Genomic DNA, 24,055 nt, shown 5'->3' with positions numbered 1-24,055 from the left:
AAAAAGGCTACCACACCGCGTGCTATGAGTTGCTCCTCGAAGTCAAGTCGCAACTGCACCCCCTGAATGCACCCTGGGTATTAACGGTTTTAAGAAAAAGGAAACAAACTTGCAAGACGTTTTCGTCTTGCGAAGCAAGCCCATAGGGAAATTCGTCTTGCGAAGCAACTCAAAAAACGAAAAACTCTTTCGTCTTGCGAGTTTTTCGTCTTACGAGGCATTCGTCTTGCGAGGTACCACTGTAAAAGAATTAGCAATTAGTTTAGCCCTTGTGAAGTAGAAGAAATGGGGCTTTACAGTAGGCACCATGTGACTTAAACTGCAGGTGGGAAACCTGTGGCCCTCCAGAGGTTGCTGTGGCCTTCCAGTCACCATGGCCAATGGCCATGGAAGATGGGAGTTGTAGTCCATCAACAATGCTGAAGAAGCACTACTTGTAAACTACTGTACTTTGTAGCCTAATTTGGCATTACGCAGCACTTATATTAATAAACAACAACATCTGGAGGGCTACAGTTTGACTTAACACATGGATGTGAAAATGCTAATAATATTAATATTTTTTGTATTTTACCTTGTTTCTAAGTTTTGATGGTTGGTCTAATTAAAGTGTTTACTATTAGAGATATTTTTAAATAAATCTAAGCAGTGTGCAACTTAAAAATAAGGAACACCATTAAAACAAAGTATACTGTAAAACCAGTAAAATTCAGGGAATTTAGACAAATGAAGTTCCAAACAGGGGTAGGCAATATTTCTGGTAGAATTTAGGTAACACGAAGTCATACTATTAATACTATAGCTTTGTATTTATTATTTACTAAAATAATACTGTTTACCAAAATAGCACTGTTTGCCAAAATAGTACAGTTATGTATTTCAGCATTCAGAAAACATGACACACAGTTGCTCTGGTGAGAGAAATCTTTGTGGACTGGCTTTTCCCTGCTGCCTCCATCAATGACTATGTCACTTTTTAACACGCTTTATGAAAATATACATTGATATAATAAGAAAGACACATTCAGTTATAGAAGAACTCCATCAATGTCGTTTTTAATTGAGAGCGGTCAGAGCTGTCACAGGACTGTCACTTCTATAATGGACATGTTGAAACATGGAGGAATTACTAAGGCGATAGAGACAGAATCTATGAAACTGACTGAGTGCTGGGGAGGGGCTGCAGCTCAGCAGCAGACCATCTGCTTTGCATGCAGAAGGTTCCAGGTTCAGGTCCTGGCATCTCCTGGTAGGACTGGGAGAGGCCCTTGTCTGAAATCCTGCTCTGAGTTGCATAAACCAGTAGTCTGGTTATGTATAAGGCAGCTCTCCCTCTGATCTCTGCACCAAAGGAACATAGATTAACAAACCTGGAACGATCCACAATTGTAAATTATGGCTGAAACAAGATGAATGAGCTGCCAATATGCTTTGAGACCAAATTTAAGGTTTTACAGTTAGCAAGACAACTTGGGAGGAGGATATTCCCTATATACCTGCTGATAACTGTGGACACCTAGAAGGGCCCTTCTAGAGGGGGCCACATGTGCTGGAGGTTTGCTCCATGGTAGCTTGGACTAGATCCTTCAAGACAGTAACACCTGCCCTGTGGAACGCACTACCTGCCAAAACTCACTGACAGGCTGCAACGCTGTGTGCATTTCATCAGATGCTAAAAACTTATTTGTTTTTATAGGCTTTCCTAGAAGGATGAGTTCTTACTTGTTTTATTTTGTTGCTGTATACAGTATCGCTGTTGACATCCATCTGTTTCAGGAGGCAATGGAGGAGTGCGCCTTTGGGGGTAAAGTCAAACTGCTGGGCAGTTGCAGTGCCTGCTGTGGCTGTAGAGACAGAGACATGTTTTGTTTCAGCTGGAGCAGATGAAGGCATCCAGTTGTGCTGCTGCAGATGCACCAAGGCATTTCTTCTCTCTGTGCTCTTCCCACTGTGGTACTGTTGTGATGTTCATCGTGATTTAGAAATATTCATAATACTAACAAACCACTACAATACTCTTAATTCAGGATTTCCCAAACTTGGGTTGCCAGCTGTTTTTGAACTACAATTCCCATCATCCCTGACCACTGGTCCTACTAGCTAGGGATTGTGGGAGTTGCAGTCCAAAAACAGCTGGAGACCCAAGTTTGAGATACCCTGCTCTAATTTAATCTCTGTTTTCCCATCCTGTTCTGCTCAAAAGTGAACATTCTCTTCCTAAAGAAAATAATATTGCCAAATTCCTAACCAAACTTGTTTTTCAGAACTGAATTTCTCCCTGCAATGCCTTTGGCCTTTAAAAATGGAAATTTATTTGCTACTGCCTATAAAACTTTACTACTTTGTTGCAATGTTTAATTGCATTACTGCCGAACAGAGCCTCAGGAATGTGTACATCAAATTCCACTATTAAATCTGACATTCCTAATCTATAAAATATATACACACGGTTCCAGTTTGTCATTTATGATATCTTCTTTAGGCTACAAATCAAAACAAAGCATTTGTATGCACGTATGGGAGAAATTGTAAGGTGTGGAGGGATGTCTTGGTGTCCATGGTGAATCACACAGCAAACAAGGGTTTTCATTTAAATGACTTTCATAGGACCTGTATGTTCCTACTGCCTGTATTCCAGAGAGTTACCGTATATACGTGCAAATGGCTCACACTAGGCAAGTGATATAAGCGCATTAGCTCTTTCCTTTCTGATAGCTCCCCGCAGAGAAACACTGCTGAAGATCATCCTACGTGTTGAATTGATATCATTTCTTTAGGGTCACTGACATTTCTTAAAGAGACTTCTATGCTCTGTGATAATTAAACCAAAACATATTATTGCCATTATCTGTCTCAGTAGTAATGTGGGGTTCCCCCCCCCCCAAGGTGTAATGGGCTGATCAAATATTTAAGGAACTTAGCAATATTTCTTAAGGTTGTGACTACAAGTTTCAGAAAAGGCTTGTCTTCACAATCAAGCACCGTTTAGCTCCATTTTATATGCCTAAATAAGAATGAAATCCCATCCTCTTGTGCCCTACACAGGTCATGATTGAACTGTGAAGTCTTCCTGTCAGGATCTAGAGTCCTGATTTCATTTACAAGCCCACATACCTTAGAATAGAGGACCCAAGAACTCTTGATGTTGCAGAGGGTCATGCAGCTTACATCATCATCATATCTACCCCTGAAATAGTGTCTGAAGCTAGTCCAAGGAGCTGCTATCCCAACCTGAATAACAGGCTAGATCTCAGCTAACAGCTCAATCCTAACCATGTCTGCTCATAAGTGAGTCTCACTGAGTTCCATGAGACTACCAAGTAAATACATATAGCATTACTCTTAACTGGGACAAAGCTCCATTAATATCAATAGGACTTACTTCTGAGTAGACATGGTAAAGGTAAAGGGACCCCTGACCATTAGGTCCAGTCGTGGCCGACTCTGGGGTTGCGGCACTCATCTCACTTTACTGGCTGAGGGAACCGGCGTACAGCTTCCGGGTCATGTGGCCACCATGACTAAGCCGCTTCTGGCAAACCAGAGCAGTGCACAGAAATGCACAGAAATGACTGATGGGAGCTGGAATCTGATAACATCTGGAAGACAACAGATTCCACATCCCTGACGTGTGCTGGTCCTGCAGCATTTAGCTTAGTGACTTCATTGTGTTAGTTATAGCAATTTTTTAAGGTTTATATTCTTTCCCTCAGATAGCTGCATTTTAAAGTCAGGTCCATTTTTCTACCCCCACCCCCACCCCTTCATTTGTCATACTAAATCTTCATACTGTCAAAACTAGCCCAGACTTTGGTAATGGACATGTCAGTCTTCATCTCTCCAATGACCGCAGTTTTCTCTCACCTCCATGTTTTCCCATCATTGGCTCATCATGCCATCTGCCTTTCTCTCTCTTGTATATTATCAGCCACAAAACCACTTGGTTCATTCTTCCTTTTCAAACAAACATTCTGAATTTAATTACTAAATGGAAGAGTTGGCAGATCAGTTAGCTTTCCTCAGGGTAAGATGTTGTCGCTTAAAGCAAGAAAGAAGAACCGATCAAAGAATTATCAGAGATATGAAGGCAGTCGCATATAAGGATTGTATTTATGTTTTGAGATGTTAAAACAGTAGCATTCACTTTGTTGGGCACACAGTGGGCACCTAGTCAACAGGAGGTGAATGGTGGCACTCTAGTGTAAATAGGTGGGCTTTCACTTTGGTGAATGTCCAACAACCTTAAGATGAATGCATGAAGGAATTCTGACTTTCTTTTTTGTGGTTACCAAGCTCAAAGAAGCATTTCCCTGAAAATCTGCCTTAAAACTGCAGCGTGAACTCATGGGAAGATGCAATTTAGCAAAAGAATTCTTGCAGAGAAACTCGCATATCAGAATAGTATCACTAAAATATTAATTGAAGAATTTTGGGGGGAGGGAGGATACTTTTATTTCCTTTATTTTATGACATGGTATTGGGGCGGGGCTACGTGATCCTATAAAGAGACACAGTTCCTGATCAACTTCAGAAGTTCTGCCCAAATATAATCTGCCTGCAGGCAACACACCATAATAGGCCGACACGCTTGCTGGCTCACAGATACTTTGGGGAGGATTTCTCAGCTTCTCAAGAAGTGTAATTATTGATGTGGCTGCAATTATTGATGCACCTTTCCTGTTCAGGGTCAAGAGAGATCTTGAGGGGGATTATATATTCTTGAAGGGAAAATAGGGACCAAAATCCTTAACTATTGCTTCTATCTTAGGTCCAAATTCCCACTAGTAGAGGTTTTTAGTGTGTATGGCTTTTCCTTTCAGAGAAATTGGAGGGTGAAGTCTTGATTGGTGGTGATCCTGATATGTCACATTGTGAGGGTTTGGGCAGGAAGGGTTGAAGAACCCCAACCCTAGCTGTCAACTTTTCCCTTTTCTTGCGAGGAATCCTATTCGGAATAAGGGAATTTCCTTTTAAAAAAGGGAAAAGTTGACAGCTATGACCCCAACTTCTCTGTTCAGGGTGTGCAAATTTGCAAGTCTTTTAGTCTCCCATGGACACATGGCAGGAGATACATTCTGCTGACCTAGGTTTCATTTTCTGTTCCTCTCAATATGGGTCCCCCTGCATAATCAATTATGTCTCATGTTCTTTCCATGACAGCTTGAAGGGGGGGGGGGTGTAGGCCCCAGGAAGATAGATAATAATTAACCTTTGGATTCTGGGCACTAAGCAGGAATCCCCTGTATGGTATCGGAAAAATACTCTCCTAGCACGTCAGGAATCAGTGTAGGCGTCAAGTGATGTGATACAATAGGTAAAGGTAATGGGACCCCTGACCATTAGGTCCAGTTGTGGCCAACTCTGGGGTTGCGGCGCTCATCTTGCTTTATTGGCCAAGGGAGCTGGCGTACAGCTTCCGGGTCATGTGGCCAGCAGGACTAAGCCATTTCTGGAGAACCAGAGCAGCGCACGGAAATGCTGTTTACCTTCCCACGTGGAGCGGTACCTATTTATCTACTTGCATTTTGATGTGCTTTCGAACTGCTAGGTTGGCAGGAGAAGGGATCGAGCAACAGGAGCTCACCCCGTCGCGGGGATTCGAACCGCCGACCTTCTGATCGGCAAGTCCTAGGCTCTGTGGTTTAACCCACAGCGCCACCCATATTTAATTGCAATAGGGATTCCTCCTGCCCTGTTGTATGGGACTCTATGCATTCCTTAAGGGAGTGGCCATAAATGAACCATCTAAACAATGCTGCTCCCCTGTTTTTACCTACCCTCTCACCATATATCCAATTGTGGTGGGACATGAAGCAGGGACTCTCATGCCAGTCTTAAGACCCAGGTAGATTCATACGAGAGATGGATCCTTGTTGTAGGTAGTTTACTTGCACATGCTATTTCTGTGATACAATATGAGCAGAGATATACTGCGGTCATACCACTGTAATAATATATAGTAAGACTCGTTTTTCTTTACTGTGTAAATCTCATTAATTTTTAGTGCAACACATCTCTAAAATAAGGTCCGTATATCCATTTACAAAACAGACAAAACTGCTAGCATTTATAACTTTCTCTAGCTATTTTATGTTCTAACATTTTATCCATTATTACTCAACAAGCTTCTCACTAATTTGATAATTAAATGGCCTGTTTGTGTTTTTTCTGCAGAAAAGCAATGGAACTATTCTGTTATTGAATTTGATAAGCTCTTTCTTCATATGATTAGAAATGCTAAGGGAGGATTTTTCATTTCCAGTTTGCAAAGGCAAACTTTTTAATAAATAAATAAATAAATAAATAAATAAATGCAGAGATAAATGAGGGAATCTGAGCTGTTTTAATGGCGTTTCACTCATAAAAGTGTCTAAGTGGTGTTTGAAATAAAAAAAATGAGTTATGCATTCATAAAAGACATACAGATTTGTTCCCTGCTGAAAACTACTTGCATATTTGGAACGGGAATAGTAATAAGATTTCCTCTAATTAGAAAACTAATCATATTTCCCCCACCAACCTAAGCCCTGTTAACTCATGATACCCAAACCTGGTAAGATGTTGTTCCACGATGGAAAAAATGGTGGGATAAAAATGAATTAAATAAGAAATAAATAAACTTGAGTATACCTAAAATAGCTCCTGCGATCCCATCTGTGTTTTTTCAGAGAAGAGGGAGAGCAATTTCTGAAAAAAACAGAAACTATTTTAGGTGCTATTTTAGGGAACTATTTTAGGTTCACTCAAGTTTGTTTATTTCTTATTTAATTCATTTTTATCCCACCATTTTTTCCATCATGGAGCGACATGCCAAAAACAAACACACATGAGGTGAAGGTACCCGTGTGTGTGCCACAATGGTCAAATTATCTCTGCCCAGTAAGGGGTGCAATGGATGGACCAGCCAAAGCTGTTGATAGGTGTATTTTACTACAGAGGCCACCTGAGTCTACATGGACAAAGATGGCTCCAAGAACCCTCCCCCCCAACTGCTTATCTGTTGTTGTTTTTTCAGAGGGAGTGCAACACCATCTAGAACAGGCAGATCCCCCAATTCTTGAACCTGGGAACCACTTGCCCACAGCGTCCTAGCAGGATTCAGCTTCAGTTTATTGACCCATATCTACTCCATAAAGTGCAGTGGTTCAGCTTATGCACAGCCTCTCCTTATATTTAATAGAAGAGTAGAGCTGAGAGTCAATAGTATACTGATGACACTGTGTCCCACACTTCCTGATGATTGTTCCCAATGGTTTTATGTAGATGTAAAATAGCATTGCGGACAAAATAATGTCTCGAGTCATCTGGCAACTAAGTTACCAAGATGTAGGTGTGAGTCTCCGGTACCAGTCATGCGGGTAGGAGCAAAACCATCATAAAACTGTGCTTCCAACACCCAAGCCATGGCCCTGCCCATCCGTCAAAATGGACCGCATCTTCTCCGTGTCTTTTTATTGTTTAGTCATGTCTGACTCTTCATGACCCCATGGACCAGAGCACGCCAGGCACTCCTTTCTTCCACTGCCTCCCGCAGTTTGGTCAAACTCATGCTGGTAGCTTCGAGAACACTGTCCAACCATCTCGTCCTCTGTCGTCCCCTTTTCCTTGTGCCCTCCATCTTTCCCAACATCAGGGTCTTTTCCAGGGAGTCTTCTCTTCTCATGAGGTGGCCAAATTATTGGAGCCTCAGCTTCAGGATCTGTCCTTCTAGTGAGCACTCAGGGCTGATTTCCTTAAGAATGGATAGGTTTGATCTTCTTGCAGTCCATGGGACTCTCAAGAGTCTCATACAGCACCATAATTCAAAAGCATCAATTCTCCGGCGATCAGCCTTCTTTATGGTCCAGCTCTCACTTCCAAGCCATGGCCCTGCCCATCCGTCAAAATGGACCGTATCTTCTCCATGTCTTATATCTGTCAAGTATTAGTCCATTCCAATTATACATCCTGAAGGTAGGTTTCACTGGGCTGCAAATCACAAGGACAAAGTGTCTCTTGAAGAGCTATGGAAAGAGTAGGGACTAATAAGGAAGCTGACGGGAAGAGGGAGAGGACCTTCTGCTGCCTGTGGTGAATGAACTATTTGGTATATGGGAGCTGCTTCAGGCTATGCAAGCCAAATAAGGTGAGGTAGTATACCTGTTGGTTGGGCTTCAGCCCTTTGGCTCTGGGCAACTAACTATTCATATCCTATATAGAAAATGGAAAAATTACCTACCACTACAAGAATGTTTTGGAAGGATAAACGAGGTAAACTTTATTGCAGATTAACATATCCTTAGGGACTGCAATTATGGCAATAAATCTAAAAGAGCTCGTGAGGTAATATATGTTCATAATAAAGTATTTAGCTCCTATCCATAATCTCATGAGCAGAAGGGGGAAGAGAGGTTTGGCGAAGAAAACAACATAATTAACAACCCACTTAATGGCAGGCATTACTACACCTCTCCAGAAGAATATGCGACAAAACCTGAAATGCTTAGAAAGCATTTTCAAAATAAATTTTATATACGTTGTGGCATGATTGCTAAACACCAATAAATATTAATGGTTGGTGTTTCTTTTTTGTGTTGTTTTTTCTGCAAGTGCAGTAAAACACTTTATTTACTCTAAGCAAATGAATGACAAAGGCCGTGATTTAAGACAATGATCTGGATAAAATTTATTAAACAAGAGATTTGTGTGACTGGATTCTGAACTAGTTGTGTTTTAACTCAGAGGTATGTTTTAACTCACTGGCCCTGACTTCCTGTTAGGTGTTCTTCATTCAGCAACCTTAAACACCTTCTGCATATGAACATAATCCTGATTCTCAACGATGTTTTCATGGCTAACAGAGAGGCTATACCACAACCAGCATAATGCAATCAAGATATGTTATGGTACTTTGTGATGCATTTCTCAGCTGCCATGGCGAAGATCCAAAGACATAGCTGCAGCCACACATGAGGCTTAGGCTATTTTAGTTAAATTGTTGGCTTTTCTCTTTTTGAATGGCTGACCCCAAATGCCCGAAAGAGTAAGAAGTCTTAGTTGCAAAAGCAGCTTGCTTTGTGGCATGTTGTGGTTTGAAAACAATAAGCCTAAGGTCTCGCCGAGCATAATAAACTGTAGTTTTGCGCATCTTTGGATTGTGGCTAATGTTACTGCGTTATATAAATGTTGTTATAAGGAGGTTGCGGCATCCTTTTTGCATGCAGGAGAGGCACTTCTGTTTAAAAACTGCTTTCATTCTGTGTTCTTTTGTGATGCAGTTGATTTTAAGGAACACCCACGCTCTTTTGTAGGAACACTCATGGAACATAATGACCATGTCTATTTACAGCTACACAAAACCCAGTAGACGTTATAGATAATGTGTGTGTAAATGATTTGTTAGTGACTTTCACTTTGAATCATTGCAATTAGATGTTTGAGGGGGTTGTTTTATTAAAAACATTAATCCCAAGCAACAGCTTTCTTTTTACTGGGAGTTGGTAAGAACTCACCAGAAAGGTTCAATCAATCCAAACAGGGAGTAAGCAAAGCTGTTATCTCTCAAATTGTGTTTGTAGAAAAAAAGCACGGGAGGAAAGAGAAACAGCCTTACTCTATGAAATTCCCCAAACTATTTCATTAGTAACTCTGCTTTAAATTGATAAAATTTTAATGCAGCTTGCAAAACTATCGTTTTTGGGGGAGAATATTAATGACACCCATGAGAAACAACTATATTTCTTTAGATGGTGTCATAAGATGGTGTGTCACTTTGATTTTTTAAACGGCTTATCTCACTAAGAACAGTAAAATTTCCTGGACAAAATGGCAAAAAGGTATATTGACTTTTGTTCTCATGGCTGAATCCAGGCCATGCCAGAATGAATCTTCCTTCAATGAAATGTCAATGAAATGAAGTCCAAGATTTTACAGATCCTCCAGACTTCAGTGCCATCCTACAAACCCTCAGCATCTTCGGAGAAGTGGTGGCAGGCCCATCTGCAGCAGAGTGTTATCAACTTTTCATTTTTAATGTTTATAGATTACGTTCACTCTTAAAATAAACTGCAGCCATTTCATTAAATCAAGCCTCATCAAAGAATACATTTGCTCTGACTCTAAATTTGGACTCTGTCCAACACAGTAGAGCTGTGCCAGAATTTACTTGTAATAGTTAACATGTATTTTGGTGCATTGTCCTTTTTTACTGATATGGGGTATAAGTTTCATAAAAGACTGCAACTGAAATAAATAATGTGGGGAAGTCTTTTTTAAAAACCTGAACCTGTGTTTAAAAAAATCCAGCATGCTTAATGTATTCACACCTAAAAGTGCTAAAAAGCATTGTGGATATTGAGCTGAACCAGCAGGTGGGAGTATTCAGCCTAGAATTTGATGTAGTTTGATACCCAATACTCTCATGCTCTAATGGTAGCATCAAAACCATAAGACTTCTGGAAATCAGTGAATAGAATATGATCCATTTACCATTTTGAAAAAGGCAATGATCATGAAGATGAAGACCTTCTCTGTTTATATTTAATATGCAGCTGGTCTGGTTTTGCATATTAGGACGTATTGGCTTCAGGCAGGTTCAACTCCTTAATCTGTTCGATCTTAGTAAGGCTGTAATCCTGCCAACACTTACAAGGTGGTGCATCTTGCTGAACTCTGTGGAATTTATTCAGAACTGAAAGTAAACTATTCAGAATATGTATAGAACAAGCTGCAATCACATGTACATTTTACTTGGGGCAAGCATCACTGAGCACAGCAGTACTTATTTTTGTGTAAATATATACAGGTCATTGGGACGCAGGTGGCGCTGTGGGTTAAAGCCTCAGCGCCTAGGACTTGCCGATCGAAAGGTCGGCGGTTCGAATCCCTGTGGCGGGGTGCGCTCCCGCTGCTAGGTCCCAGCGCCTGCCAACCTAGCAGTTCGAAAGCACCTCCGGGTGCAAGTAGATAAATAGGGACCGCTTACCAGCGGGAAGGTAAACGGCGTTTCCGTGTGCGGCTCTGGCTCGCCAGAGCAGCGATGTCACGCTGGCCACGTGACCCGGAAGTGTCTTCAGACAGCGCTGGCCCCTGGCCTCTTAAGTGAGATGGGCGCACAACCCCAGAGTCTGTCAAGACTGGCCCGTACGGGCAGGGGTACCTTTACCTTTACCTATACAGGTCATTGCTGTTACTTTTAACAGAAGGGATGCTTTGATGTGTATCGTGTACAGATCCTTAGCATGCTATAAATAAACAAACACAATCTATCTGTACAAACAAGCACAATTAAGTGTAATAGTTCTGTGTCTGTCTTCATTGAATGAGGAAGTGTAGAATAAAGATTGGGTTGTCTCATCCTGTCCCATCACATTCTTCTACAAACAAACATGTATGTTCTGTCCCGCTCATTATGCTGGTGATTATAGAGTAAGTTGGCCAGGTGCAAATTACGACAAGGGTCCTGTGTCTTTAATAGTTGTATAGGACAGGAAGGTTCAGCAGGTGTATATGACATTCCTTCCTCATTATAGCTATTAAAGGTGCAGGAGTCCTGTTTATTTTTGCATCTGGCCATCCTGATGCAAAGTTATGAGGAAGACCTACTGGTCTGTTTATCTGTCAGGAATATTAAAAGGAAAATATAAGGGAAAGTTGACTGAACTGTGGACAACTGCAGGAAGTAAGAGGTAAATGCCTAGTTGAGTAAAAAAAGCCACAGCAGTGACAGCATTAGAGGAAATTGTACAGGATGAGGCCATATATGAAATGGTGACGATGCTATGAATTCATACTGCCCGCCACAGAAATATCACTGCAAATTTGCAACAGATTACTAGGAAGCCTTTTTTTTAGCTTTACAAATGTAGTTCCTATGGGCATTTACTAGCCACATGAACTAGATGAAACCATGAAATGAAAGAGTGAGACAAATGAAGCATCAGTGTACAAATTCCAATTGGTCAGGCCATGTGCTGTCAAGCAGCATTTGACATGAAATGAATCAAGGCAGGTGAGACAAAAGAGATCAAAGGGTAGTTCTCTGGGGGACCAAATGAGAAACATGTGCTTCATTCCATTGTGCAAATGCAGCGCAAATAAACTTCATGATGAGACGCTGTACACATAGATCAGCAAGGAGAGACTGTGTTTATTTTATAATGTGTGGCATTATACATTTATCACTAAATGTTTGTTTCTGAAATGGTGAAAAGAGGACCTTAGTCAAGGATTAAGAACATATGAATGTGGGGGGATGCTCCCCTAAAATCCAAGAAATAAATGAATATCAGACTCTAGATAATATTTGGGATATTGAAGGGAAAATACAAGCTGCACAGGGATTCTTGAGCTAGCCTATGCAAGCCAGCTGGCTAGTTAAGTGCAGAGCCATTAAGAGAGTCATTAAGGGTGTGCTGGGAAGAAGGAGGAGAACAAAGGCCAGACCTCCATGAGGTGCTGGCAGAAGGAGGCTGCACTAAGAGACCTGGAACCATGACTGACTGCTGCTTCAGACACAAGTTTGCTGAATCTATGAAAGATGCTCTTGGGATATAATGTTCTGCACCTTGGGATATAACGTTCTGCACCTCCTCCAGGTGTAAATATGGGTTAATAATATTCCTTAAAGACAGTAGCCTCCACTGTGCCTCAATCCTCCCAATGGAAACACAATCCTGGGTGAGCACCTGCAACCCCTGGAATCTCACACCCTTTGTGGAGATTGGGGTGGTGTGTAACAATATATTCACGGATTTCACTGGGTTAGAATAATGCTCCAAAATAGCCCAACACATCTGGATTAAAGACATGATAGAACCTCTGGAAAGAACTTAAAAGTCCAGAGTGCATTTCTGAGTACACTCAGTTTTCCCTTGCCTCTGTATCAGGAAACCCAAGAGGACATGATCACTTCCTCCAAAGGTTCCCAGCTGCTTCCACTTCAGTGTTCAATTCCTTCCTGTTGGTGAGGACTAGAGTCTTCAGTGTTCGCTGCCAAACATTCAGTCAGCTTTTCTTGCTGAGACTTAAGTGCTTACTTTTACTACTAGAAGCTGAAATCTTGCCTGCGGCTGTATTTTTGGTTCATGAGTAATGCAATGCTTGTGTGAGCACCCCCATCCTGCCCTGCCTCCAAGTTGATTTAAGATTTTTAAAAGGCCTTGCAAGGATCATGCATACTCTCCAGGACAGTCTGCCTAAGGAAAATATAATGTCGACCTAGTCTGCTTGCTGTTCCCTTAGGTATATCCTGCCAGCTTCCATATAACATTTTTCTCAAGTAGAACCTGCTCCTAGCAAAGCAACATTTTAAAAACTGCTTTCCACCCACTAAAACTGCTCTAGGGCTTGTTGACATACTTCTCTGTGATAAGATCAAGAACACAAGGCTTGCTGGGGATTTTATATGTACTTCTATACCCTTAAGAACGACTTGTAGATGCTAGTGAATATGTAAATGAGCCAAGGCTGCAAGTAAGTTATTTATTATGGATTTATATGCATTGTGCAATTGGCAGCTACATTTTATTGCAGCAGGAAACAAATCTCTCAGTCTCCTGCTGTTTGAAGGTTTGGGAAGATTTATTAAAAGTTTAAAGGGGGATTTCTGGATTGGATAGAACATATCAAACCAGTGTTAAACAAAACAAAAAAAGTCCTTAAATATAACAAAAAAAGAGAGATGACTTACTGGCTTTGAATATTTGCATTTTGTATTCTATGTACAGTGGTACCTCGGGTTACATACACTTCAGGTTACAGACTTCGCTAACCCAGAAATAGTACCGCGGGTTAAGAACTTTGCTTCAGGATGAGAACAGAAATTGTGCTCCGGCGGCATGGCGGCAGCAGGAGGCCCCATTAGCTAAAGTGGTGCTTCAGGTTAAGAACAGTTTTTGGTTAAGAATGGACCTTCAGAACGAATTAAGTACTTAACCTGAGGTACCACTGTATATGTATCCACACATGGATCACATGTGCAGCTGTTCTAATAATGCTGTTAAGGGAGGGGAGGTTAGGCTGAATGCTTGGGTCCTCTTCTAATAGCCAAGCTACCTTTCTGGGTGACAAGCCATTAAGGGGAACAAAGGAAGGGGCTCAATGCAAGATGGCAAATGGGTGAGGGCTCCTCCCTCAATTCACAGGTAGTTAAAAGGACAAAGGCAGAGTTGAGAGTGGAGAGTGAGTCATGTGAACTAGAAGCAACAGACTGGGAACCCAGAGCGATGCTTGATTTCTGTTTGTATCCAAGGCTATGGAGGAAGCAAGGCCCACTTGGGGTATTAATGCTATGAACCCCTCCATCATAGGTTCAGGTTGTAGATATGTGTAAAGAAACCATATATCACAAAGGAAACACAAACCCTGGGTACACATCTGAAAGCCCGGAATCTCGCACCGCTTGGAGATTGTGATGGCATTCAACAATACATATTCTGGAGAACATTTATTTTCCCTGAGGGCTCTATGACTTTGCCATCTGTTACTCAAGCTACCGATCAGCCTGAACTCCATGACTGTTGACTTGCTACAGTGACAGCATTTGTTCTGGGCAGTGGCATGGGGGAGATGGAGAGAGCTCTTGGACTATTGCTGGAGTAGCAGTTGTTGCCAGAGTAGTGGCCCATGTGGTAGCAGTAGTAAAGGAATTGGATCTGATTATGGGGTTGGAATTGCAAGTGTGTGTATGTTAGCATCCACCTATGTCGGTCATTATTCCAAGCTGAGTCCAGGAAACCTCATGCAGCTCCCATCAGCCCCAGTCATCATGGACAATGGCAGGCTAGGAGATCCTTTTACTCTCCAGAGGTTGCTGAAGCATAGTCACCATCCCTGGCCATTGGCCATGCTTGCTGGTGCTGATGGAAGTTGTAGCTTAGTAACATCTGGAGGGCCAAAAGTTCCCCATCCCAGGCATAGCCAATTGAAACAGGATTATGGAGAAGAGCACGTCCACCCAAACAGGAAAGAGGGCTGCTACACCAGACAAGAGCCAGGTATACTCCACTCACCTTTGTACTGATGAAGAGAGTGGTAGAAACCCAGGAAATGCCTATTGACTACCATTTGCTACTGACTAATATAATAGATCTGGAAAATCATGAAAAGAGAAGCATTTCTACTTGATATTGCTAGCAAAATGCCATGGTGAATGGTACTGAATATGAAATAAACTATTTCAATTGTGTGGAATGACTGCTACCATAATACTCCATTATGTCTCCTGACACAAAAGATTTCATCCTTCTAAGGCTTCAAAACACATTAACCTCATTTTTGTGGGGGGTGCAGGGTGCAAAGCCACTCTGATAGTCATTTTAATCAAGTGGAAGCTAAGCATAGGGGCCTACTCAACCAGCAACTGAAATAATTCTGATTTCAAGGGAAAGCGTTGATCTGTATCACTGCATTCACTCAGCAAAGCAGCAGTATTAAAATGGCTGAAAAAAAAGGGCACACTTTAATCAAAGTGATTTTCTTTTGACAGTCAAAAATATATTGTATTGCCTTAAGCAATATCTCTGACACAATGTTTTCCTTTTAGATAAGATTTGATGTATGAGGAATAAAGAGCATCTTGGGGTTCTTTTGTTTTATTAACGGGAAAGAAAGTGAAATTTTTTTTAGAGAAAAAACATTTGGAGCCTTTCAAGGAACCTCACATTTTAGGTTAGCATAAAATATATGCAGTTAAAATCTGAACCACATCACCAGTAGGTTTTAAATGGTCTATAGATCAACCCAAGTCAGTGTCAATGACTAGTCCATTGAGTCTAGACATTGTCTTTGTCTCCATTGTAATGGTGATAAGTGTTGTTCAAGGAATGGAGGAAACCACACTGACATTTTTATTACCCCCTGCATGCTTAGGGAGTGAGTTGGTTGCTTAGAGACTAATCTTGGGAACTGCAAATAAAGGCAGATGGCATTATTCTAATCTAGAATGATATTGACAGAGGTCAATAATAGCCTTCGTTTGTGCACCCTTCACTCTGTAAAATACTTGATTCTTAATTACCTTGGTTGAAGCATCATGTTTGTTTAGGCTAAGCAGCATTTTATAGTAGATGCATATAGATGGTGGGGGTGGAGAATTCTATAGCACAAAGCTTATTTCTCACCATCCTACTTTGCTGCTGCTTATATTGTACCTTCACGGTTGGAGGCAGTATGTCTCTGAGCACCACTTGGCTCAGTGGGGAGAGTTTTGTTGCACCGAAATCCTGCTTGCCGGCTTCCCATAGACATCTGGCAGGCCACTGTGATAGCAAGATTTGGTGACTTCATTTTACCTCTTGCTCTGTGGTCACATATCAGACATCAGAAACATTCTCATACCTTCAAATCAAACATATAAATATTGGCGGATGCTATTTTCAGGTAATATCTAGTCTTCCCAGAGCTTTGAAAGCATATTGGTTCCCTCCCACCCACCCAACAAAACCTTCTCTTGGCCAGTAATAAAATGCTGATTAGGAAGTAACAGGTGACCATCATCCATGGCACACTGAAAACACAAATGCATTTGTAAAGCGAAGTGTTCCATAAAGCTGATTTCCCCCCACCCTTTAAAGTGTCTATAAAAATGTTACGTTCTTATTCAGCATGTCTTCTTTAGCTCTGCAGCATTAAGTTAGAGAAGACTAGAGGCAAAAACAAACCCAATTTTCTATGGGCAGAAGAAACTGGGGAATGTACTTTTATTTTAGTACTGGTAATAACCCATACAATACAAATTATGTAGCTTGACATTAAATCCCATGTTAAGTACACAATAGGGAGGTGTTAGGAGCAGAAGATGAGTTTTGTGCGTGTATGGGTTCAGGATTTTTCTGAATATGATGCATACCTCTACCTAATACTACAAAATATTTGCACACTATTCAAATGCAGAAACTTTCATCTGCAGGAAAACAGCCCTGGGCTTCCCACAGCAGAGAATTCAGAAGCCTGGGCACCAGCGGCTTAGCGTGGGTTGTCAGCACCCGGGGCAAGGCAAGTAATTTGCGCCCCCTAACCCGGGGCAAGGCAAGTAATTTGCGCCCCTAACCCCTAACCTGCTGCCGCTGCCAGCTTCTTCTTGCTGCTGCCTGGGCTGGGGTATTTACGGTAAGGTAGCCACGGCGGCAGCAGCGGGTCCGTGTCAGGTGATCTGAGGCGAGTTGCCGCTGGCGCTGCCGCCCAAATGACGCCGCTTTCCCGGAGGAGGAGGAGGGCAGAGAGGCGAGGAAAATGCAACATGGCCCAGCAGCTGCAGCTGCAGCAGCAGCGGCGGCGGGGCTGTGAGGGGACCGCGGCGAGCGCTGAGAGCCGCTGCCTGCCGGATGCCTTCAGCCCGGACGCGCGCACAGCTCTTCAATTCCGCGAGACATGGGGCTCTGCTACAGCCTGCGCCCGGTGCGGCTGGCCCCCCCTGCACCCCCCACGCTACACCACTGCTGGGCACAATTGCTGAGAAGGCCCTCATATTTCTTGCCTGGCAATCTGCTCCACTTTAAGGGAGCAGAAAGGCATGGAGTGGGGCCTTAGATTAATATGTGAGTCATTAAGCAGGGTGATATTGGACAAGGCAGTTCATCAGGTATCCTGGGCCTAGTGTTCCTCACTATATCACTGCAGCTTCCAATGATGCCTTGTCTATAGCCCTATTCAGTCATTTGTCTTCTGGGATGGCTAAACATATGAGCAGGAAGAGCGACAATGAGTGAGCAAGCTCCAGCCACTCTCCACCACTGTCTGCATTGCCCTCCACAAGTTGGAGCGTGATAATCTGCAGGCTTCTGCATCAAGCGAGGAGGCTAAATGACTGGGTTTGTGTGAATTACAGATGAATCACAGATAAAAAGCCAGAGAATTAACATTTGTATTCTGGAACTCACAGTGCTTTTCAACTGAGTCTCTTCATATGTTTTGTCAATAAGTGTAGTGAAATCCAATTATGTATATTTATGTGTGGTCCATTTTAAGAGATCAGCAAATGTTCTTGCGTGCTAACTGGGCTGTAGCAATAATGGGATATCTTCTATGTCTGTCCGTCACTTGGATTCATAGGTTAGAATCCTATCATTATTGATGGCTTTTACAAAGACTTTGAGCCAGTTCTCATCAGTTCAATTACAACCAAGCTTGCCAGCTCCATTCTTGACAGCTGCCTTAGGTGCATTACTTAATTTCCTTACCCCTTTTCTCATGCTGTCTTTGATATGATGAAAAACATACTTTTGTAACAACATATTTTGATATACATCAGGATGGTGTAGCAAGTTTCTACTACTACAGGTGACCAGATGCAATGAAGTAAGGCAATCGTTAGGACACTTCTGCCTGCAGGCTAAAATTTGGTAAAACTTTTTTTAAAAAGACTAAGTTGTGTTTGACAGTAGAATACTACTACAAGAAGATCAAGCTCTAGAAGAGTCTGCTAAAAAGGAAAGTTGGAATTAATGGAGTCTAAAATTGATTTAGTAAACTAGCTCTTTGATGGAGTGGAAACTAGAACTGCAGAAAGAAAGATACAGCTAATTGAAGAACATAATTTAATTCTTGAAGCAGAGTGTGAAGCTCACCGAGGGGTAGATTGCAGCTTTAATTGAAGAAGGATTTGTATGTTTGTATGCATGTGTGTTCCAGATCCTTTTAATGTGCTGTTTGTCCAATGATATGCAGAAAACTGTTACTTTCAACATTGATATACAAACACGACTATGCCACGAAGACTCTGGGTAAGAGCCTAGAATGCCTGGAATCTCACATCGCGCAGAGATCAAGGTGTTGTGCAACAGTTTGTTCAGTTCATCCCTTTCTATATTAGCAGCAGGGCTGGCCTGAGACATTTTGGCACCTGAGGTCAATCGCAAAAGCACCCCCCTGAACCAGGGAATAAGGGGTGAGTGAAGATCTACAACAGGAACAAGGGGAAAAATAAAGATCTGTATTAGAATCTGCTGTCCCTGTGGATCCTGTTGCCCCAACCTTCCTTGTGGGTGGACCGGCTCTGGTAAGTAGCATCCGTACATGCACACAGAGGGTCAAAAGCAGCTGTTATTGTTTATTAGATTTCTTACTGAAACTCTTCACCATGAGGTCCTAATGCTGCTTACAACAGCAAAAACAGTACAAATAAAATACCGTATTTTTTGCTCTATAAGACTCACTTTTTCCCTCCTAAAAAGTAAGGGGGAATGTGTGTGCGTCTTATGGAGCGAATGCAGGCTGCGCAGCTATCACAGAAGCCAGAACAGCAAGAGGGACTGCTGCTTTCACTGTGCAGCGATCCCCTTTGCTGTTCTGGCTTCTGAGATTCAGAATATTTTTTTTCTTGTTTTCCTCCTCCAAAAACTAGGTGCGTCTTGTGGTCTGGTGTGTCTTATAGAGCGAAAAATACGGTAAGTACAAATAAGACCTACCTAACATGCCCAACAGGGACGCAGGTGGCGCTGTGGGTTAAAGCCTCAGCGCCTAGGACTTGCCGATCGAAAGGTCGGCGGTTCAAATCCCTGTGGCGGGGTGCGCTCCCGCTGCTCGGTCCCAGCGCCTGCCAACCTAGCAGTTCGAAAGCACCTCCAGGTGCAAGTAGATAAATAGGGACCGCTTACCAGCGGGAAGGTAAACGGCGTTTCCGTGTGCGGCTCTGGCTCGCCAGATGCAGCTTTGTCACGCTGGCCACGTGACCTGGAAGTGTCTCCGGACAGCGCTGGCCCCTGGCCTCTTAAGTGAGATGGGCGCACAACCCCAGAGTCTGTCAAGACTGGCCCGTAAGGGCAGGGGTACCTTTACCTTTTAACATGCCCAACAACCAGCAGTTTAGACCCCATGCTATACTATCCTTTGCTTCTCTATACAGTGGTACCTCAGGTTAAGTACTTAATTCGTCTCGGAGGTCCATTCTTAACCTGAAACTGTTCTTCACCTGAAGCACCACTTTAGCTAATGGGGCCTCCTGCTGCCGCCGTGCCGCCAAACCACGATTTCTGTTCTTATCCTGAAGCGAAGTTCTTAACCTGAAGCACTATATATGGGTTAGCGGAGTCTGTAACCTGAAGCATATGTAACCTGAGGTACCACTGTATAACTGGTTAAGAGGAGCTCTTCTGTTTAAGTGAATGCAAGGGTAGCATCCAAAACAGCAGCATTTCCGAAACAGACAATCAGGTAATTAAGCATCTCTCAGGAAGTTAGTTACCATGGAGAGCAAAATACTGTCACCGCCAACTGCGTTCTCTGAACCTACCTGCTAGAAGCTAATCAGAATGAAGCAGAAAGCCATGTTAATTAGAAAACAAATTATCTAAACCCTGCCAATCAAGTCAGATGTAATGAAAACTGCAGTACATTTGCGGAAGTGTAACACTCAGAAAGTTAAATGGACTCTACAATGTACTTAAGCATCCAGACCACATAATTTTACCTGCACAGATATGTAACCATTTCCAAAAGGGGTAGCGACAGAGTGTCTTGCAGCAAAAGTGACTGGTGGCACCTGAAAGACAAACAAATTTATTATGACGTATGCTTTTGTGGGCTACAGTCTACTTCCCACAAAGAATCTATTAGAGGAGAGAAAAATGACAGAACACTACTTGTCAATTACAAGTCAAAATTAGATTATTTGTTTATTACCCCAGCCACTCTGGGTGGCTCCCAACAGAATATTAAAAACACACACAAAAAACATTAAAAACTTCCCTAAACACTGTATTCCCTAAATCACTATGTGTTCAGTTTTCTACAGCCCATCCCAGAAAATGACATTTCCCTCTTCCAAGCCTTGGATAGAAGGCCTGTAGTTGCTTACAAAGAGCATTCACACAACCTAAGACAAAGCTAGAATTTCCAAACTCTTCCTCTCATTGGCTCTAGCTCCACCTACTGCTAGGCTTCCTGCCTTCCACCCCATCATTCCCAATGGACACCAGCCACCACTGCTTAAAACAGCTACTCAGCAACAATGACAGGGATATCTACACAGGGAGCAGACCCTGGGGCAGACTGATGCCACCAACTCCATCCACAGCAGTATTACAGGACCCGGTAATGTCATCCACCCCACCAGTGGTTCATTCACCAGCTCATCTCCCAAAGGGACATAAGTGATCATCCACCATCACTGCCCTTCTGCATTCTACATGGTGCAAAGAGGCCAGTCTCTATGGAAAAGAATAATGGAAACAAATCTGCCATTGGACGTGGCTTGTGGGGAATACTTCAGCCTCCCAGGACACTTTGTAACTGGCCACCCTTAATCAAAGGAACTTCAGAGGAGAGTACAACATAAAACCACTGGATACATCAAGAGGTTCAGTGCTATCACTTGTGGACTGAGTTGGCACAACTGATTTTTATCAAGTTGGCTTACCAGTGCCAGGATGTGTGTTAGCACCTAGTTTTTTTTATGAATGGCCACCGTTAGTAAGGTGATTTATCACCACCTGTACATGTCATATCTTTCTGACCTCACTGTTTATAATTCACCACACACACACAATGCACACACAAGCAAAATCATCTATGTGTGTAGTCCACAAAAGCTTACATCACAACACATTTTTAATTTTTAAAGTGCCACAAGACTCGTTGTTTCTGCACATTTATTTTTTTTAAAAAAGTGAGTCCATGGCATTGCTTCTCTGTTTATAATGGAATCTCGACTAGAGAATGACCACAAAGAAGTAAATCATTTTGGCTGATTTGGTCAATCGTTTTGCTAATACGCAGGGCTTCTTGGGGGAATATGTAGAATGTAGAGTTAATGAACTAGTCCAAAATAATAGGTGCTCTGTGGTTTGAAATTCTGGAGGCGACACACTGCCTCCCACATACCACCTACTGTAAATGGTGCTCCTGCCAGTTGGGTGGTGCTGCCATGCAGGAAAGGTTTAGACACAATGGGACTTTGGGGTCATCTAGTTCTCTAATTCTAGGATTTTAACTTTGGTAATCTTTAATGCAGCTTTGCAAATTCTTTAGTAGCTTATGATGACAACTGTAGCATAGCAAATCTATACATGGCCCAAGGACACAGATTTTCATAAACATCTGCTTAAGCATTTTACATTGTGCTGAGGGATTAGCCTCCCCCCCTTTTTTTCCTGGAGGCCAAATTACAGTTTATGTTTCCAAGACAGAGTTGTTTAAGGATCTTCAGGAAAACCGGAGAGAGCAAACAAATATAATTTCAGTATTTAACGAATAGGTAATTGATTTCATTGCAATTACTTAAATTGTGCTCATTCTAGTATGTGAATCATCAGCGAAGTCCTAAAAGCTTGCTGAACCACTTTCACAAATTTCAGGACCAAAACATTATAGGATGAAGACTCAAACCTATTGGGCCTTGTATTATAGTTTTAAGATGTTCGACTGGGTAATTTGCATTCCCCTCCCCCTACAAAGTTGTGTTGATTTATATATTAATGATGTGCTTACTTATGGAGACAATGGTTATTTGCAATTGTTTCTATTGTTGTTGTTTTGGATTGGCGTACCTATTGTTAATTGATATGTTGTGAGCTGTTTTGAACACAAACTTGTAGAAAAGCAACATGCAAACAAACAACACCTGCATTGCCGGTAGTACATGTGAAAAGGATATTTAAATGTCTTTAATAAGAACAGAAATTGTGCTCCGGCGGCAGCAGGAGGCCCCATTAGCTAAAGTGGTGCTTCAGGTTAAGAACAGTTTCAGGTTAAGAACAGACCTCCGGAACGAATTAAGTACTTAACCCGAGATACCACTGTAGTACAAAAGGATCTAGGGGTCTTAGTAGACCACAAGCTTAACATGAGCGTCATGCAGCAGCAAAACAAAGCTAATGCTATTCTAGGCTGCATCAACAGAAGTATAGTGTCAAGGGAAGTAATAGTCCAACTCTATTCTGCCTTGGTCAGACCACATCTGGAGTACTGTGTCTGGTTCTGGGTACCACAATTTGATGCTAAATTTCCATTTCTATGATGCTTGCTGTGTTGCTGACATATGTGGGCCCTTCACATGCATGTGTGGTCCTTAGACATGACTCACACTCCATGTGCACATCTGGGCTGGGCTAGGCATACTCCAAAGAGGTTCCCATGATGCTTCTGGGTTTGTATGTCATGATGGACATGTATTTCAGAAATAGCTACAGTTCTACCTTAGACACCACTAACTACAAGCTTGCTTCCCCCAAGAATATCTGTTTTAATATTTTATGCCCAGCTGACACTTGAGCACCAAGTCATAAAACCAACATTTGGGAAGGAAATATTACTTCTCTTCTATGCACCCTACCCTTCCTATCTGAACTCTGTGAAGGAGACTAGACTGAGCAACTGTAACTTGCCCAAGGCCACCCACTGGATTTCATAACTGAATGGAAATAATAGTAGAGCCATGACACCATATTGGTTCCAGTGAATCTGGCATGTACTGTGTAGAAGAAGAATGATGCAGACATTTAGTATTCTACTAAAATAGCAGTTAGGCCTGTTTTGCTACCTGGAGCCTATTGATTTCTATAAAACTATATCAATATAAATGGCTTGTAAACCACCCCTTAAATTTCCTAGGATTTATATACCCATGGATATTACAGATATTCTCAGAGGTAAAGCCCCCTCCCCCCCGTTGTTCCTATAGCCTGCAGGGAAATTATTTATGCTATCATCTGTATCCCGAAATAATAAAAAAGAAGGGTTCAGGGTTTGTTGTAAACCACTCTGATGTTTTTACTATAGCATTCCCTGTCAGTAATTACCTGGACCAATGAATTAGCATGTCCCTTGAAATCCCGCATACATTCCCCCACAAAACTCTGTTTGCTAGTGTGTGTTGAATAATGAAATTTATCTCTTTAATTCTTGCAGGCCAGAAGAAGTTGGTATTGTGATAGGAAAACATAATTTTAAAAACATGTCCTTTATTTTTTTACCAATTAGATGCACAGATAAAAGTGAAGACTGTTTTCTCTAGCCTATTTATATAACCATAAAAATGATTTCAAATCACAAAGGCTAATCTAAAGTTGATATTATATGGAATTTTTTTTGGTATCCAGCAAGTCACCTTGTAAGTGTAGCACCCTGCTTGTGGTTAACG

The 24,055-nt window shown here is 42.0% G+C and overlaps 1 protein-coding gene across 1 annotated transcript in view; it reads right to left on the bottom strand.

The window, feature by feature from the left end:
• The window catches only part of LOC307200044 (uncharacterized protein), a 73,451-nt gene that overhangs the window by 4,293 nt on the left and 45,103 nt on the right, over positions 1 to 24,055 (bottom strand). Inside the window, exons 4-5 of the mRNA XM_079948381.1 lie at positions 20,387 to 20,458; positions 1,723 to 1,844 (exon numbers count right to left, since the gene is read on the bottom strand). Coding sequence (XP_079804507.1) covers positions 1,723 to 1,844; positions 20,387 to 20,458 — 194 coding nt within the window. The remainder of the gene's footprint in view (positions 1 to 1,722; positions 1,845 to 20,386; positions 20,459 to 24,055) is intronic.

The sequence above is a fragment of the Podarcis cretensis genome (genome assembly GCF_951804945.1).
Source record: "Podarcis cretensis genome assembly, chromosome: 12".
Classification (NCBI taxonomy): Eukaryota; Metazoa; Chordata; class Lepidosauria; order Squamata; family Lacertidae; genus Podarcis; species Podarcis cretensis.
Note: the sequence above shows the minus strand (reverse complement) of the source record. Positions and strands in the feature narration are given on the sequence as shown.